The sequence below is a fragment of the Halichoeres trimaculatus genome, unplaced genomic scaffold (assembly GCF_033239565.1).
Source record: "Halichoeres trimaculatus isolate MK-OKI-2021-1 unplaced genomic scaffold, fHalTri1.1 fHalTri1_scaffold_1, whole genome shotgun sequence".
Classification (NCBI taxonomy): Eukaryota; Metazoa; Chordata; class Actinopteri; order Labriformes; family Labridae; genus Halichoeres; species Halichoeres trimaculatus.
The window spans coordinates 14,627,834-14,647,254 of NW_027437179.1; the positions used below are offsets into that span (position 1 = coordinate 14,627,834).

The window sequence follows — 19,421 nt, forward strand, 5'->3', positions numbered from 1 at the left end:
CTTGTTAGTCTTCTATTTCCTCTTTACAGCTGATTTTCTCATAAAGTCAAGTCGTTTGGCAGGAATGAGGAAACTTGACCCACTCAGGAAGTAATAATCATTAAAATATTTTGGGTAATTTCTTTTCTTGCTTGTTTTTAGAAGATGATTTCTTTAGAATCATGTTTTTATTGATTGCTTAGTTCTTGTTTTTATGGGGGTTACCATCAGGCCAGCTGAAAGTCTCACCTGGGTCCAAGTCGAGATATTTTAACTCCCCCCCCTGAAAAACAAACAAACAAACAAACAAAAATAAATAAATTGATCAATAAATAGGAAGCTCCTGGTTGATTCTCTGGCTGAAAAGGTGCATGTTTGGAGCTTACATGTGCAGGTCCTCCGGCCCCCTTCCACAAACCAAAACCATGCTCATCGGAAACTGTTTGTCGGTGTGTGTGAATGAATATCTGTCTCTATTTTGGATCTGTGATAAACTCATGCAAATGCATTGGAGGATGGATGGACGGATGGACAGATTGACGATACAGTCCTCCATTTCTCAAACTGCACAAGATTGATTTTCATCTCCCCAGTCTTTTTGATACAGAAGAAATCTTAAAAAAAAAAAAAAAAAAAAAAAAAAAAGATTTATTTTAAAAATCTGGTAATGCTTCATGTTCTCTTGTGTAGGAAAGGCAATTTTAAAAGTGAGTCTCTGGCGGGAGGACTCAAAATTAGTAATGTTTCTTCTAATAAACGGCCAAAGTTGCGTTAAATAAAGAGAACTAGAGTGGAAAGGATCATACGGTGAATTATATGGAATTTGTAGACTTCAGTATCCATGTAACGCCACGGGGTGGCAGCAATGCTCAGCAACATGACAATCGACCAAACACCACAGAAGAAGAAGCTAACGGCTGCTGCTGAGCTGAGGTTCGTATTTGGAGCACACTGATGGGGACTCGACTGATCCGAAAGTAGCCAAAATCTTCAACACTCATCAACAAAGGAGGTACGGAGGGTTTAATTAAAGACTGTGAAATTTCACTTTAGTGTATGAGCTCATGTTCAACGCATAACCAGGTAGTCCTGGTAGTTTAGACCTGTTTTCTGGCTAACTTGGTTAGCTGTCGCTCGTTAGCCCGCTCCTGCTGACTCGCATGGTTCAGTGACTGTCACTCTGCCTGCCTGGCTGCTGAGTTTTCCACTCAATGGGAGACATTGTTGCTGGATTACCCGAACACACAGTTATCATCCGGTTTCCACACGCCCATTTGTCTGAGAAGTAAAGTGTTATTTTTCTGCTGAAGTGGCTAACGAAGTTGTGCTAGGCTAGTTTAAGTCGCCGGCTAACGCCAGCTCTGGAAATTAAAATAAAAAAAAGTTTTCGTATGTGTCTGCAACCTCCAGGTGGGATCCAAGTGAGTTAAGACAGGAAGAAATTAACATTAGGGTCCTACATGGCTGCTCCTACACTTCAACAGCCCAGTTTCCTACTGGTGAGTCTCTCAATATGAGTATTGTCCCTATGTTGTCCATCTGTCACGTTGTTTCATAGATTAGCATGCTTTAAAAGACATTTAGTTGGAATGGTGTTTAAAAAGTGCTAACTGATGTATTGTGATTGTTGTTTAGGCCAACCTTAAAGCTGATTCAACCACCAAACCTCTTCTGCAACGATGCCAAGACCTGGTGAAGATCATTGACGACTATCCTGCAAAGGTACTCATCACCCTGCCTCAAGTGTTGGCGTTTGCCATCATTTTGAAGCTAGATTTGGTAAAAAAAATAATTATCACTGTGAACCTGGATTAGGGGGCATGAATAAAAATAATGAGGTAAAGTTAATGCTATTGTGTTAAGCTCATTGTTATCATGAGGTGTTCAGTAGATCATAGTTTAGATCAGATCATGGATGTGCTATCCCTGTTTGGTACATTTTTTTGGCTTGTCATAAAAAACAAACAGAGACATCTACATATTATTTTTTGACAACATTCTTCTTGCATAACCATGCATCTTGGTGCATCTTCATACCACCGGACTAGTGAATGTCACACTACACCGCAGAGTCACTCTGCTGCTTGTATCTTGTCTGAGTCTGCTGTGGAGGCCGGACTTCAGCTTTCACGTTAAGTGCTTGTTGCATGCAGAGACAGCTGCTTGTACTTTGACCTCTGGGTTTCGCTTTAGGTGTCTTTACTTTCTCTTTGAAGGGACTTTGCACTCTACTCTGTAATCTGTACTATGTGGACAGGAGGAGCTGTACCCAGCATCAAACAAATCTACAGTGATATTTTAGATACCCGCTCCTTTTGGATTCTTGGTCTTCATGTCTGTTCCTGTCATTGTTTTTGCATACATCAGTTACAGAAACTTGCTCACAAAAATAGCTCAGTTCTATCTGAGAGCAGCTGTTGTTACTTCAGTGGGAGATAGTGGGCTCAGTGAGGGATGTAACAGAGAGTTTGGAGGTAAGATTACAGTTGCACAAAGTTCATTTATGAATTAGTATCTATTATAAGGCAAGAGTTCACTTTACTAATTCCACAAGGTATAACTTACTAGTGTGGGTAATAAACTGACATAGATATATATTTACTGTTTTTGACATAAACCAAGTAGAAGTGGCCAAATAAATTCTCTCTGCTTATGTTTTTGTTTTGTTTGAAGTTTAGTAAATGCCTCTCTTCCTATTTTTGATTTAAAAAAAAAAAACAGACAAAACATACTTCTTTGATCACGCTCATCCCAGGCACACCATCCTTTGTTCCCCTTCATGGTGGTCTTTTCTTACGGTGGTGCCACTCTTTCTCCCTGAACTACCTCAACACATCATCTCAGATTTTATTTTTTTTACCAATATCGATATGGATAGATATTGGTTATTGGCCATAACAACAGTATTAACATCAGATATTGGTCTCGGCCAAAGTTTTTATATCGGTGCATCCCTAGTTAGTATTCTTGTTTTTCATATTAAGATTTACCAAACTTTTTTTGCAGATCCAGTTTAATTTAAAACATCCTCAGCTGATACTGTAGGCTAGTTGTCCTGAAGGTGGTTGTACAGCAGTTAGCTGCATATTTAAACTTCTAAAAATAGATGATCAATCAGTCTTTTGCTCTGCAACTTTCATAACTTTAGAAGTTTTCAGGGGACTTGGGGGACACTGATTTGGCCAGGCGGTTGGGTGTTGCTCTCCATAAACAGAAGCTGTAGTCTTGGTGAAGGCAGCCCAGGTTGTCACTCACTGTTCTCTGACAGTTTCCTGCTCTATTCACTCTTCTACTGCCTAACCAACGTTGAAATATGAAAGCCCTTCAAAATCTTAAAAAAAAAATAAAATGATTTGATTTTAAATTTTCTTTAATGACAACCCTCACTATGACAAAGTCCTCTGCAAAACCATTTCTGCCATCTCCACTCCTCAGGCTAGTTTTGCAGAATAATAAGTGTTGTTGGTGTCGAAGGTTTAAGTTTCAATTATCAGTAACATACCAGCCCAGACATTGGTTTCTGTAAACCAAGTGAAAGATTGTTGTTATGATCACAGTTTTCTAGAGATTCCTGCTAAACATTCCAGTTTTAATCCCCTGAATTCAGGGTTCATATAAATGTTTCACTGTAATGCTTTGCATTTCTATTTCAAAAGATTAAAGGTCTGTCATTGTTCAATGCTATGTGAAAAGTGCTTGATAGTTGAAGTGGGTTCATCGAAGTGGCTCAGTCTGTCATTTAGAGAATGTACACATTCCTCATGCACCAATGTTATAAAAAAGAAATGTGCTTTCCACACAGCTCTGCTAAGTCCTCAAAGTGGAGGTGTCTCCTGCTGCCGGTTGTGTTTAAATTCATTTTTACAGAATATTCACAGTATGTGTGTGATTCCCTGCAGGAGCTGCACTTGATCTTCCCCTGGCTGGTGGAAACAGTGTTTGGCAGTCTGGACGGCATCATTGCGGGCTGGAACCTGCGACTTCTGCACCCACGAAACAATGAGTACAACATCGTGATGGAGTTTTTAAACCCGGGGTACATACACTCCATCTGTCTGTCTGACTACAGCGGAAAAAAAAGGGGGCAACATTCCTCAAATCAGACCTTTTTCTTCTCTGCTTCTGTTTCCAGTGGGCCGATGATGAAGCTTGTTTACAAACTTCATGCGGAGGATTACAAATATGAAATACCCGTCAATTATCTACCGGTAAGAAAATGTTTCCCACTCATTATTTCTTCTCTGTATTTACTTCCACTTCATGTCTTATTATAGAGCAAGCCTCACCTCTATTAAATGAATGATTACAGGTGCATCACAACCAATTAGTCTATTGAAACATTTTGAGTAGTTTTTCATCTGAAGTTTGAACATTTTGACTGGTAGTTTAAAAATTTCATAGCGTACTGAAACTAAAACTGAAAATATCTGATTTTGAGTTTAATTATTATCAAACAGTATAAATACCATGTCTCTTTTTGTCTAGTTCAGTACAAACAATCACAAACACAGGCGAAATTACTGTTAGTTTTTATATTCTCCTGTTGAAAGTCATATTTTTCTCAGAGATAACTGAAGATTTTGAACAGAATAGTGAGGATTCAGGTCTTTCAGTTTATTGAAAAAATGTGGTAAAGATTTAGCTTTCACTCAATAACTTACAGAATATGACAACTGTTACTGGAGTCGGATGCCAGAGTTGCTTTCTCACAAGTTCAAAGCTTCAAGTTTTCCTTGAGGCCTCTTTTCCCCGTGTGTTTCTTCATTTTGTTTTTAAACCTCAACTTATCTGTAAAGCAACAAACCGCCCTCTCTGTAATTTCACAATTTTAACCACCTGCAGGTTTTATACAGAGAAAAAATAGAGAACTGCTGCTGTGCAAATGCAGCATGAGTGTCAGACGGCTAAAAAACAGCCAATAAAGAACTGTTTAGTAATTTGAGCTTAGCCCATCTCTGCCCCAAGAAGAAATCGTATCAGTGAGGAGGTGAAACTTTGAACTTTGTTCTTCTAGCTGGTTGTTAATCTGATTATATGCAGGCTTTAATTTAGGTCCAATAAAACAGGAAGAATTCTACAATGTTTATATAGTTTGTTTCGATAAAGATAGATTGTAAAGATAAAACATTTATCTTTAATTTAAGGTAGAGGATGATGTTATTTATGACAAAGCCTTGAAAGTAGTCACATTGACATGAAACAGACTGAAAAGCAGTCTTTATATAAACTATTACAATTATTATGATGTCTTTTTTGATAAAATCCCAGTCATATCTAGCACAGTTTCATTTATTGTGTGAGTTTGTAGCTTGAATTCGAATGTTTGATGTATCTCACAGGGTCCTGTGAAAGCCTGCATCCAGGAGGGCGTCCTTCCTGACTGTCCTCTGTTCCACAACAAGCTGCAGTTCCCACTGTCGGGTCTGTTGACCCTAAACCTCGCTCTCAGTATCCTTTCCAACACATACACTGTCCGTCCGACTTCTTCTAATGTTGTCGGTGAGGGAATCCAAAGGATGGCTGACTCAACTCTTGTTGACTCTTCTGTCTTGTTCTTGTAAAATCCCTAGAGTTGGTAGTAGTATAAGAGGTTTAAAAGTAAAATTACGTAAAGCAGTAAGGAAAACAGTGTATTTCAGGAGAAACTGAGAATAAGTAGGTGTTCTTCCACAAAGCCTGATATTGAAGTACAACATCTCCAATTGAAATAGTTTGTCTTAAAAAAAAGTGTTCATATTTTCAGTTTGGATTCTGAAAAGTATCCATGTGACCCGCTTTGCTGTCAGACCATAGGAGGGTTTATTTCGGGTTGGGAGGGGACAAAAACAGCTGTGATGTTCAATTTCTTAACTTTCTTCAGATCCGTTTGAATTCTTCATGTTTAACTTTGCATACTGTCTCATCACACCAAAGGTGAGTTTGTCTGTAGAGATATGTGCAACATTCGTCAAGTCATCACTATTGAGTTAAATTACATTTCAGAATCTTTCAGATGTTTTTTTTACTCTTAAATCCCACACAGTAAACCAAAAAAAATATTTAATTTTCTCATCTCTGATATGCTTTTCAAATAACATTTTTTTTTTTTACCAAAAAGTAACTTAACATGACTGGTTTGTCTTTGTGTTTTCTCATAATTAAGAACAAATACCCTTTCTGTTTTCAGATCTATCCTCAAGGCTATCATGGGAGCTCAACTGACAGTGCCTACTTTGTGCTAGTGGACACGTACCTCAAATACTTCCTCCCCAGTGAGGGAAGTGTCCCCCCATCTCCTTTCTCTGACTCTAGGGGATCTGTCACAGCACCATCACAGAGGTATTTTTAGAAAGACAGGTTTTCATCCTGAAAAATCTGCTGAAAATTATTTTACATTTTATGCACATTTCTTAAAAACGATTTCATTGAAGTTGTCAAAGAGGAGCTCAAATTGTTTGATGCATCAAACTTTGATTGATTTTCAAAGTGTTTTATGCTTCTCTCTTCCTTCATTCTCTTGCCTCCACAGATCCTCCAGCGTTTCTTTTGCTGGTTACGGTGTCCACAGTCCCAGTCTCCTCAAACATCACATCTTCCATCAACCATCAGTCAATGCAGATCCCTCAGCCCAGGAGATCTGGAGGACAGAAACACTTTTACAGGTGAGACTCAGCTTCCAAAAGTATCCCAGATTTGACACAAGACAAATATTTTAACAAGGTTTTAATCATTTATGTTTTAGTGTTTGATCTATTGAACAATAAGGCTAATATTTGTTTTGAATGAATATTTTGTGAAGATGTTTGTGGAGATCTGGCTTCATCACTACTCCCTGGACATGTATCAGAAGCTGCAGTCTCCTCAGGTGAAGGTAAGTGAAATATCCCTCCTCCTCCACCCTTTTATCCGCATCGCACTGCGGCTCCACACTGCTGGCTGTTGACTGGCTGACCACAGCCCCCCACTCCTGTCCTCTGACCCCCACACATTTCCCCAACCCTTTGATTCTATGTTTAGAGGCTCTTGTATAAATGTCTCTTTGTTTATAGGCTTTTTTTTTAAGATGCACCAGCTTCTGTGGCTGCCTCAGATGATGAGAAGAACATGTATCCATGTAGCTGTGATCACACTGCAAGCAACCACAATTCTGTGTGCCATCATGCAGTATATTATAGGATAGCAACAGAAGTGTTTTGATGTGTTGAGTTTTTTTTTGAGTTGCTTCAGTGTGAACACACAACGGACATCCCTGCTTCCTGCCTGACTCGCACCATCATTCAAATCAAAATGTTTGCTCTTCAGAATCAGCTTTGTCTTTGTAGCACATGCAGGGCTATGCTGCTGCTTTAAGGAATCCGGCATGTGTTCCTGGTAGTAGTGCTTTTGCTGCCTTGTCCATTCTTTGCATGCTGCATGACCAAAACACCAAGTGTTAGTTTGTGGATGCACCTAAAACACCAGCATAAATTCACAACGGCTTCTCAAAACCCTGAAGAGTGCACATCTCGTAAACCTCTGTCAGTGCAGATTTCTACAAACTTTTTGACATCAAAGATCTCTATGCAAAGATGATTAGACGACAGCCTGTAGTTAGGTCAGAAATTTAGTTTTTAAATGAGTTTCTGAAGGGTTTAACCTGTGGAAAAGCCCTCTGAAGTTTGTTAGTCAGATCTCTGTTAATGCTTGTAGTTGATCTTGAAAGTTTTGCCTTTTTAAATCTTCATTTATTCTCAGCTTTTTGTAGTTTCAGTAGAAGATAAAATGAAAGCCTGCTACATGGAAACAAATCAGTGTGAGCAAATGAATCTTCATTCTGACTCTTTAATTAGACCAATCCTCAAGATGGCTTGGATCTAGATTTCTAACTCAGTGAGGAGAAGTATTAAATCCAGTTAGACTTGGGGAACTGTAACAGTGATTCACAAATTTATTGGAAAGGTAAAGTGATATATGAGTTTTTACAGAAGTTCTTGGTTTCCAAGAATCTAAATTAGAGGTTTGTGAGTGTAAGGATAACAATTAATTGATTAACCCCCCCTTTCCACTGAAACTGTTTCAATGAAATTAAGTTCCAGAGGGTGTTTCTGCTCTTCCTTAAAAAGTGAGTATTTTGCTTTTTTAAGGCTGTATTGTGTCCCGCTGGTGCCCCTGCAGTATATTTTTATGTTTTCATAATTGATAGCTTAAAAAAATCCAAATTTTTCTCTCTCATAGCAGTGCTTTAGAAAACCCATGTTTCAGCTCCTGTCTGAAACAGTTGCTGTCTCTTTAAAGTGATACTCTGGGATGGAATAAGTTGGGTCCTATCACAAGGTTTAGGGCAAAAATTACCCCTACAGCAGTGATTTTGTGCAGCAGAAGCCCAGAGCGCTCACACCAAACACCCCCCCCCTGCTCCTCTGCCGTTTTCCTCTGCACTCAGACAGGGCCATATTTTACTTGACCAAAAACACAAATAAACAGACTCCCACCGAAAAACTCATCGTGTCATAAAACGGCGCTATCTCCGCTGCAGAGCCACAGCTGGATACGAGGCGCTTGCCGCTTAGTGTATCAGTCCGCGCGCGCGGTGTGCCAGATCTTAACAAATGCAGGTAGTATGCCAGGATGAAGAGACACGATGAGAACTAGAGCCTTATTTAGCGGTGTTTCTGTGTGAAAGTAACGCACTGAAAATTCTCTAAATAAAGTGTGAATGCAGACAGATATCAGATTTTTTCGGTGGGAGTCCATTTATTTGTGTTTTTGGTCAAGTAAAATATGGCCCTGTCTGAGTGCAGAGGAAACCGGCAGAGGAGCAGGGAGGGGGTGTTTGGTGAGAGCGCTCTGGGCTTCTGCTGCACAAAATCACTGCTGTAGGGGTAATTTCTGCCCTAAACCTTGTGATAGGACCCAACTTGTTCCATACCGGAGTATCACTTTAAGGCTCACAGTTACACAAACCCCCTTCCCTCTGATTGGCCAGCCCTCTTGAGGCCTGTAGGAGGCGGAGCTATGGGCAAACTCATTCTTGATCCCACCCCTCCAACAAGTCATGAATCAGTCAGGATGTCCCTTTTGTGATGGCCATCATTTCAACAAGTCTTGTGAAGAAATTTTTGCTATTATTAAATGGAGCTTTTCGATCAGTTTAAAGATTCAAGGATTTCTACAACATATAAATATTTCACGGTTTGACAATCTGTATATTTAGTCCAAACATTCAGCTTTATTTTTCTATCCATGTTTGAAATATGGAAAAGCTGAATACCCCTTCTTTAATCATCAATGTCAGAACTTCTTTCTTGTTTCACAAACAGACTCTGCTCTGAATAGTTGAATCACTAGCGCTTGAATAGAGATTTCTTTAAATCATGACTGCAAGGTGTTGCACTTAGGCTCATTTTAAATGATCAAACAGGTTGGTCTTCTGAAGTGGACTCTCTTTTCCTGTCCCTCTTTAATAGATTCAGTTCCCTCTTGGCAACATTTCACCAAATATTGGTTATATTTGATGCAGACTTCATTATTGAACTTTTAGTCCAAAGCAGTTATCATGAGACTTTATGCTGGTGTTGATTGGCCCTCTAACCTGCTTATTCACAAAGTTTGTACTTTGACCCACAGCGTCAGCTGCATGTTGACTCTGTCTGATACCAAGCTGCAGTGCAGAACACACTCGCTATACACTCAGTGGCGGTTTCCTCAGTGCTTAGGGGGCAGTACTGTTGTAGATGCTTCTGGAAATAGAGTGCTGGGGGCTGTTATTGTTAGTTTGAGATAATGCTTGGGAGTGACTAGTTTTGTTTTTACTTTATTTCACACAGTTTTCTCCTTGTTTCTATTTTTGAATGTAAGAAGGAATGTTACATGTTTTGTCCAGCCTTGAGTGACATATTTCACTCCAATAATCAATTTACTATCATGCACAAGGAAGAAATCAAAGGATTCCCGCAGTTAAAATAAAGCTATTAGTTGTCAAAGCAGCAGCCTTTTGTTTCTGTGAGCAATTAACTAACACATTCAGTATTTTTAAAGATATTTGTTTCAGATGTACCAGACTTGTTCCTGAGAATGACTGCTTCATTACTGCTCCATAAGGCTGCAAGGAGACAGTGAACTGTAACTCAGTACAGTTCACTGTTTCAGTAACTCTTTATACACTGACCATAGGCCAGCAGCTCTGACAAGTTGCAAATTTACCTCTGTGATACTAGATGCTCACCCTTTAAAACATATTAACAACTGTGTTTACTTATCCATCGTGCTTAAGAGTGAATGTAAACTGCAAGATTTTGACAAATTGGTATCAACCAACCAAACTGAAGTACAATTGGACAAAACAATTGGTTTTCACAAAATCACAAAATGTACATTTTCTTGCTTTTTAACTGTAGATATTTGTGCACATTAACAAAATCTTACAGTTTTGAGTTCATTCTGTTAAGATTGTGAAGTATGAGGGATGGGATTCATTTAAAAATGTTAAATTAACAAAAAAATAAAAATATATTTTTTTAAAGAATTGCTTTATTTATTATTTATTGAACCTTTAGTTTTTTATTTTTTTTGATAAGTCGGATAGGAAAGGAAGGAAATATTAAAAGAGAGATGAGGCATGACTAGCTTCAATGAACTGAAGCAACTGGAAACCAAGGCTGAGAAAAATCTGGCATTTCAATCAACACCTGAGCATTATAGTGTACTTAGTGCAGAGATGGAAGTCATGCTGACATCTGTATATCAGGTTCCACATGTTGAGATGATTTATCTGCAAAAAGTACAGTATACAGCTCCTGAGGAAAAAGGCTTTCATTGAAATTTTGGTGGTGTCCACCACAAATTGTCAGTTTTGTATTTTTCTTTACCAATGTTTGACTTTGAGAAGTGATTCCCATCCCGTCAGCCATGTAACCCCTCTTGTCCTGAGTGTACGACAGGCCCCTGCATCCCTCCAGCATCAAAAGCGTTGTGTTCCCACAGTCATATTTTCTTCTTGTTTGTCTCCTCTCCTGTTGTCTGCTCCTCTCCTCCTCACTGTGTTTTGGTCAAATTTTTCTGTCTGGTTGCACTCTCCTTTTTGCTGCTACCTTTTTCTCCTGTTCTCATGTGAACCTTCCTCCTGCCACCTTTTCCTTTCTCCTCTTCCTCACCTTCTCTGGTTTCCCCTCTTCTCCCTCCACTCCTCCTTTCCTCCACCTCCACCTTTTGTCGTTGTCCTTCCTTTTCCTCGTCTTCCTCTCCCTCCTGGTGGTTACGGGTGAACAGCTGGCGCTGCTGCAGTACCGCCTCAGTATGTCCAGCATGCCGTGCCAACCCCACGCCCCACCAGGCTCTGGGACCCTCCACACCTACCAAGTACTTTTACCTTTTCATTCACCCCCGCCCCTCTGGGGCCTCCTGGAGGTAAACCTCAGTCAGTTCACTCAGAGTCAAGGATACTTCTCTCATGTTGACAAACACGGTGAGACATCATCCCTGCACTCACCAGCCCTATGCTGGTAGGAATTGGTCACATCAGTTTACATGTTGCTTCTGCGCACAAGTCACCAGTTCTATAAATTGTTGTAGCTCTTTTAAAAGCAATGACTTTTAAGTAGGTAGAAGTGAAAGATAAAGTAGAATACACAACATACAGTCACAACAACTAAGATTAGTGCTGATAAATTAGATTGTAGTAGTTTACTTTGATGGTTGGATTTTAAGCATGGGTCCAGGATTAGAGACTATATTATCAAGCATGTTTAAATGACCTTTGGCTTGCTAACACAGCTGCTAGTTTTTATTTATAGGAGTGTTCAGTCCCCTGAAACCATACTTAACATTAGCTCTGTCTTCTGGAAAAATCCTCTACTTCCATCTTCATTTGAACAAGGCCTCTAGTCTGACTGTAAATTGTGAATTCCTGCAGAGAAGTATCCTTGACAGGGAAAGTAATCCTGGAATGAAGCTTTGGAGTTTGAATCTTTGGGCAGACTTTTGCTGGTTTGGGTGTGGATCTCTTTGCTGTTTTATGTTTAGAAAGGCATGCTTTGTGTGCTTTGTTGCGTTTCATGTTTACACGGTAGATAAATGTTCATTTCTACTGACACTCCTCTGTTACAAAGATACTTTTTTAATTATGTTCAGAAATCACGTAAGTATTAAATATGTTTTATACTCTAAGCTCAAATTCATACAGGATGTACTTTGCTGAAGTAATGTTTGTGTTTGCTGGACTCCACAAGATGAAGCATTGCATCCTTTTTACAAAGCAGCTTTGCTTTAAGCAGTCTGGGGAGCACAGAGGTCCCACCTTTATTTTTATAATTCAGTAGATGAAATTATGATGACCACTTTTGCAACCTGAACTTGTGTAAAAATGTAAAAGTAAGAAGTTAAGTAAAACTTGTAATTTTTCACCCTTACCAGAAGAGAAGAAATCTAAACCTTTGCTGGGTGAGAGTAGCACAGTGAAGTGGTCTGTAGACTTTGTCTTAAAGCTCAATGAAAAAACAAAGTGTGAGACCTCTGTGCTGAATAGAAAATGCTCTGAGCGGTTGGTGATTGCTGGGCTGCTTTCGGACTGGGATGCATTTTGATTGGCTGCTCTTTAAATCTGTAAGGTAGCTGGATGCTGTGTGTATGTGTGTGTGCAGCACTTTGTAACTGGTTATCTTTTCAGGAACCCTTCAGCCCGACAGAGGAGCATGTCCTGGTTGTGCGTCTCCTGGTCAAACACCTGCATGCCTTCTCCAACAGTCTGAAGCCAGAGCAGCTTTCGTCTTCACCCTCAGCCCACTCACACACTCACACCAGCCCACTGGAGGAGTTTAAGAGGTCAGATTGATCATGCCAGCAGCTGTCAGAGTCTCTGTAGACTGTAGACTGTTTTGTCTTTCATATCAGATGCAATAAGCATTCAAATATTCCTAATTTCTTCCTGATATTTTGTTTTTTATTTTATGTGAAGGCATGCAAACACAATCTTACATTGGATTCTCCTCTGCCAACAGAGTGGTGGTGCAGCGTTTTGTGCAACAGAAACTTTACTTGTTTCTCCAGCATTGTTTTGGACATTGGCCTCTAGACGCCTCCTTCAGAGCAGTATGTCTCAAGCAGAATAAACTGACCTATTTGTACTTTTTCTCTGTATTTGTTTACCATCAGATATAGCTTTTGGTTTTGTCTTGTGTTCTTTGCTCATAAGCACTTTAGCTTTGCCTCATACTCTCAAACAGCTCCTCATTTTTTTTTCTTCTTGAATCATTCAGTCAGTCTTTTCATGACAAAAAAAGTAGATCAAACACTCTCAATCTAACTACAGAATGTTTTATGTCAGAGATTTAAACTCTTCAGCCCTTCTTGTTTAACTGACTTCAAATCTTTTTTGAGGTATTGGAGACGTGGCTGAGCTACATCCAACCCTGGAGATACACAGGAGAGAAGAGCAATCCTCAAGCTGACCAGAGCAGAACAGTGCCTGACAAATGGTGAGTCTGATGTCTTTCTCTCTGACTCTTGATTCAGAGGCACTGTCTGGAAAAGGTTTAAAAAGGGCTCAAAACAATCACCTCATCAGAAAGAGTCTGAACATCAAGTTTGTTTATGAGGAGTTCTGCTCATGGAGCTAAAATGCTTGATGAAGCAGAAACACTGTGTAGTATGTGCAACAGTTTGTGTAATAATATGTAATTGAGATTCAAGTGAGAACACTAAGGATCATGGTTGGTTTTGTTCTGACATTAACTTTTTTCCCTCAGGGAGTCGTTTGTCCAGGAGAACCTGCTCATGTACACAAAGCTCTTCCAGGTGTTTCTGAACAGAACTGTGAGGACAGATCTGGTTAATGCCAAAAATGCTCTAATGGTCTTCAGGGTGGCTAAAGTGTTTGCGCAGCCCAACCTGGCTGACATGATCCAGAAAGGTGAGAACAGAAAAGACACACATCACACACAGGAGGTGAAAAAACGATGTCTCTGACCAGTCAGTCTGAGTTTTGTGAAAAAGTTGTAAAAAGGACAACCTTTTATTTTGTTATCATTATTCAAGATTCCAGCAAAGATTACACACAGCAGCCAAGATAAATAAGAGTGTTAAAGATCCCTTAAAACAAACATCTCTGGACATCTAATCATGAGTGCTTTTATAATAACGCTGTCATGATCTACAGTTGTATCAACACCTAGTGTTAATCTATCTGCTGATAAATTCTCACATATATGAAAGAAAGTTGTTAAAACTGAGAAACTCTTGGCTTTGACTGTTGTACCAAAAAAAACGAGGAGCATCTTCAACCTTTACTAGAAGTATTTAGAGTTTTTATTTAAATCTAACAACAGTCATCAGAAAATATTTGCACTGATTTGTCAGCAGATAATTTTTGACCCTGTGAAATATTTGTCAAAGATCTCAAATTCTATTTTTGGTTAGACTCTCTGTATTGTATATTTAAATTTACTACAACTAAACATCCCTCACCAGGAGAGCAGCTGTTTCTGGAGCCAGAGCACGTCCTCCACCATCGACAACCACGCGGCTACCTGACGCCCAATCAAGGAGGCAGCTTCCTATCGTCACGGCAGCGAGTGATGACTGACGTGGTGTTCAGAGTGAAGAGTCACGTTTATGCTCTGGAGGGTCAGGACTGTCAGTACAAACAGATGTTTGGTACTGAGCTCAGAGGGGCGGTAAGAAAGCTGAAATCTTAATAACATCCCTCACAGCCTGTTACAGAGGGTACCCATCGCCTGGCATGATGAGGGTCTGAGATTGAATTTTCTGTCCTCTCCACAGGTTATGAAGTTGATCCAAATAATTGCACAAGCCAGACAGACTGCCAAAAGGATATCTGATCATTCCAATGAGGTGGCGGCTAACAACTCCTTCCTGTCTTGGTTTGGGATGGGCTCTTCTGATATGAACAACACCTTCACTGGGGCTGAGCCCGAGGAGAGCGGAGAGTGTCTGAAGAAGACTCACGAGTTCCTGGACAGAGCTCTGGAGAACTTGTGTCAAATCTTCAAGGTGAGATTTCTTACTTTGTTTTTATGTTTTGTAGTGTATAACATTAATTTTAAAGCTCAGCTTAAGAGGTTTGTGTTACAAAAAGAAAGAGTCTTAGTCATTCAGGAGGAGCTCACAGTTGTTGTTTATGTAAAATTTTCCCAAACATAAAAATTAAACTCACCACATCATGTTTTTGACATGTTTTAAGATGAATTTCAGTGAATCTTCGTCTCTGTAAAAACTCTCAAGGTGACTTTTGGATCTCTTTGTCTCGTAGCTGAACCAGGGGCAGCTCACTCAGTTGATAGCCAACCTGGGCTCTTCTCAGGATGATGGAAACTCCAGACAGCTTCCAGACTGTATCCAGGGAGAGAACGGACTCATCCTAACCGACCTGGGCAGGAGACAGGTTGGTACAGAGGAAGTAACTGCTGGCCAATCAGCAAAGAATAAAAATCTAACACTGTTTGTATCTTTGTGTGTATTTTACCTTTGTGCAGATCATGAATGGACTGCGCAGGTTTGAGATCAGTTATCAAGGAGACCCGGAGCTTCAGCCCATCAGGAGCTACGAAAACGCCCTGCTGGTCAGGCTCTTCTACAAGATCTCTTCTCTGGTTAATGAGAGAGTAAGTCAGCTCCACACAAAGTCCAGTTCACACAGCTCATTGTTTTGGTTTTCACTCAAACTTTGGCCTAAATTGCTCACTTGCTTGTCTTGTTACCTTGAACTCCTGGGAAGCTATTTTTGACAAACTTTTGATCCACTAGAATTAAAAAAAACTGCAGACAGGTGTAAAGATACATCAACAGAGTTAGATATTTGAAAGAAATTAAAGTCTTAAAAAATGATGTTAGCTTTCTGCTTTACAGCTACAGTTTGTTAATGAATCTTTAGGAGTGCTGTGTGTGAGTAAGAAGAGCTTTAGGTACAAGTTAGGTCAAAGCAGCGAGGAGAGCTGATGAACAGTGGGGAGCCTAAGGTGTCTTTTAATAGAGGTTGATGAACAACACACTGTTTTTACTTGATAGAGCATTTCAAGCAAAAAAATTATATTCTATAGCCACAGCTAACCATTAACCAATGATGAACAATGAGAACACAATACAGGGCGTCATTGAGGGGCTGAAAACACTGTAGCATGAATGCCAGGCCTGTAGTTGGGGATATAACTGTAGAGACATACACCTCCACAGACCAGGAGAATTGAAGCTGGCTGCTAATAAACATAATAGGAGAAGTTCAGAAGTGGTGCAACAGATGCACATTTAGTTGAAAAGCAGTCAACAGATTCAGCAACAAAAACACAACACACTAGTCTGCCATTTTTACTGTTGCTGTTATCTGGTTTGCGAATGGGCAATACGCAAAGCTGAAAACTCCAGCTTGCTGTTTACACCATTACAGTGTTGGAGGCATTTCAGGAAAATTCCACTCTGGAAGCAATTTTCAAAAGTTTCCAGATTAGGGCGTCTTGGGCCATGTCCACACGTAGCAGGTATCTGGGAAGGTGCACGTTTTTATTCGGTTAGGCCTATTGTCCACACAAATCACAGTCACTGAAAACTATGTATCCTGAAAACTCTGGCCAAAGTGAAGATTTTGGAAACCTGTAGTTTTGTGTAGATACTGGAAAACTGAGTTCTTGGTTCTCAAACGTCACAGTTGAATAATGGGGTTTCATCCTGATTGGACGGCACGTCTGAAAAAGACTGCCATGTATGGGTTTGACATGCTTCGAGCCGCACCCACTGGCACATTTGCCCGCTGCCTGTGGACGAGAGTATCTGTAATAGTGAACGAGGAGGGGATATTTGTTTTTGAAAATACCTGGCTATGTTGTACAAGGCCTAAAACACTGTTGCTGTGTAAACGAGAGGCAGAAACTCAATAGTACTTTTGCATTTCATCCTAAGACTGTTGTTGTGTAAACAGCACCTCGCGTAGTTTCGCACTTCTCCTTCAGACATAAGAACATGGACATCAATTTAGCTTGTCTTCTTAATATCAGAGCAGAAGGATGTGGAGAAGAAAACTCTATATCTATATATATATCTATATATATATATCTATATATATATCTATATATATATATATATATATATATATATATATATATATATATACACATACATACATATATATATATATATATATATACATACATATATATATATATATATATATATATATATATATATATATATATATATATATATATATATATATATATATATATATATATATATATATATATATCCGGTGTGGATGTGCTGGACTTATTTGCTACATAAGCAGCACAAATATCAAAATTTTATCAATAGGACTTAAAAGTTCAATGTAAAATGAGTAAGTTAAGTCACAGCCTGTTTCTTTCATAGGGACAGTAATATCTGTAGTTAAGTGACAATTAAAAATTAGTCAAAACTACAAAGCTGTTACTTTGCAAGCAGGTATTCATATTTTCTCCTGTCACTCTCCACAGTTTGGAGGACACATGAACGCACTCTGCTCCCGTCCAGACTTCCTGGGTCGCCTCGGTCGTCACTACTTATCGGATCAAGATTCTTCAATGAAACTAAAGCAGAGCCCGGTATCACGGCAGGCTCTAGAGAGAAACCGGCAGCCGAGGCTGAGCCTGCGCCTGCTGGCCAGCTACAGGACGATTCTGCTGCTGCTGCTCTTCTACTTCTGCGGAGCTCTCCTTTCGTTTGGTCCCATATCCAGCACTCTGCTCATCCTCACAGGGGGGTTCCTGTACGGACTCTTCATGACACTGTTTGGGGACAAAATAAAGACACACTAGCGGAGCACAGGGTCTCTACACGCCTGGAATAATCATTCTAAAGGAATGCTTTGCCAAAGTAGGTTTTCATAAAGGGCTGCAACTCCTCTTTTTTCACATCTGATTAACTCTACAGTTATTTTCTTTCTAAACCCCAAAGTGATGCCGTCAAAAGTCTTAAATCCCAGAACTTTCTAAATATTGAAACCCTTTACTGATGAAAAAACAAGTTTGAAAGACGAAGGTGTGGATTTTTTTTTAAAGAAGTTGACATTTTGAGTTCTGTATAAAAGTCTTTTAGTTTTAGGCTCATGCTGCACAGTCTTGTTTAAGTGCTCTCTATTTGCATACAGTCTGTATATTCAGGAGGTTTTTAAAGTGACAGCAACTCTTTGAGGCTGGACATGTGGGAACCCTGTTGGCAGCAGTTTGGCAGCTTTCCTCTTCTTGCACTCGCTTTGACAGCCTGACTGTGTGAAATGTGCTCCATGTCATGTTGTAAATAAAGACAGACTGTTGTCGTTCTGTCACATAGGATTTTTTCTCTCTCGTTTTGACAAGATGCAGGCCAAACATGAAACATGCCAGATGGAATAAAGTGTCTATTTTTCTCAGAGAGAGCAGAACATGTTTTTGTCCAAAAGACTGAATAAACTGTTTTCACTCATTTTCTGTTCTCTTGGTTTAAAGAGTAAAAGAGTGTATCAATCTGTTGCATAATGGTGAGTTGAGATGCATGACAAGCAAATCAGTTATGTTAAGATTAACCTTTTTAAAAATTTAATATAAAACAGATTTCTCCTTAACTTTAACTTTATTTGTTAAAATGTTCAGGACCAAGTATGAACTCAAAAATTGCTCATAGAGCGCGGGCCTCTGCCAAGCATTTTGTGATTGTCACACAACACTTTATTCCTACTATATTGTTATACTCCCTTTCAGCAGACTTTCAGCTACAATTTGGTGTTAGTTGCAGGTTTGTACAATAAGTTGTTACCTGACTGTTAAAAATTATGATGACCCAGTACATATTTTATATTTTATATTCTGTATCTTAATATTGCCAGGATCTGGATTGTACTTTTACATCTGTCAGAAATTATGGTGACCTTGTCTTGTATTCTTTCAAAGCAATCCATCCATTTGTTGTGGAGTTATATACACATATGGTGAAAACAGCCCTATCTCACAATGATAAAGAATCCTTTAAAAGTCCTGGATCCAGATGGTGATCTGGATCACCTCCAAAATGTAATCACTTCTTCCTTATCCCATTTTGAACATTTCCTGAAAATTTCATATAGATCCATTTGTCACTTTTTGAGTTATGTTGTTCACAGACAAACTCTCTCAAAAACATAACCTTCTTGGCGGAGGTAATTAGCTGAAAACAGCCATCATGGAGTTGTTTTAGATCTGTGATTTTAGATCTGCTGTGCTGTCTTTAAGTTCACAGGTCCCATGACTATACTTTTTAAAGTTATAATTAAGGCGACAAGTGTGAGTCAGATCCACATTTATAGATTTAAATTCTTGATATAACTTAGGATCCGATCTATCGTATGTATTGCAAGATAAAATAGGAGGCTCCTGAGAGTTGGTTTTGTGTTGATTTTTAATAATACAACTCCAGTTATTTATTGAAAAGGAACATGTAATCTCTGGAGGTAGCTGAGACTTTTAGAGCTAGAAGCCCTTGTCCAGATTATT

At 39.3% G+C, this 19,421-nt stretch overlaps 1 protein-coding gene across 3 annotated transcripts; it reads left to right on the forward strand.

Moving 5' to 3' along the window:
* The first annotated feature begins 858 nt into the window (after nt 1–858).
* smpd4 (sphingomyelin phosphodiesterase 4) lies at nt 859–18,378 on the forward strand. 3 transcript variants are annotated; one of them, XM_074674235.1, is made up of 20 exons: nt 859–991; nt 1,390–1,478; nt 1,615–1,701; nt 3,879–4,015; nt 4,112–4,187; nt 5,319–5,427; nt 5,840–5,892; nt 6,146–6,297; nt 6,488–6,620; nt 6,758–6,829; nt 11,206–11,343; nt 12,602–12,756; nt 12,933–13,023; nt 13,312–13,409; nt 13,680–13,843; nt 14,401–14,606; nt 14,713–14,943; nt 15,203–15,334; nt 15,426–15,554; nt 17,412–18,378. In XM_074674235.1, exons 2-20 carry the CDS (start codon nt 1,440–1,442, stop codon nt 17,730–17,732), a joined length of 2,523 nt encoding a protein of 840 aa, XP_074530336.1. In that variant the 5' UTR covers nt 859–991; nt 1,390–1,439; the 3' UTR covers nt 17,733–18,378. The 3 variants fall into 3 exon arrangements, with proteins under 3 accessions (XP_074530336.1, XP_074530345.1, XP_074530353.1); XM_074674244.1 differs by having other exon boundaries at nt 11,206–11,295; XM_074674252.1 differs by lacking the exon at nt 11,206–11,343.
* The last annotated feature ends 1,043 nt before the right edge of the window (nt 18,379–19,421 follow it).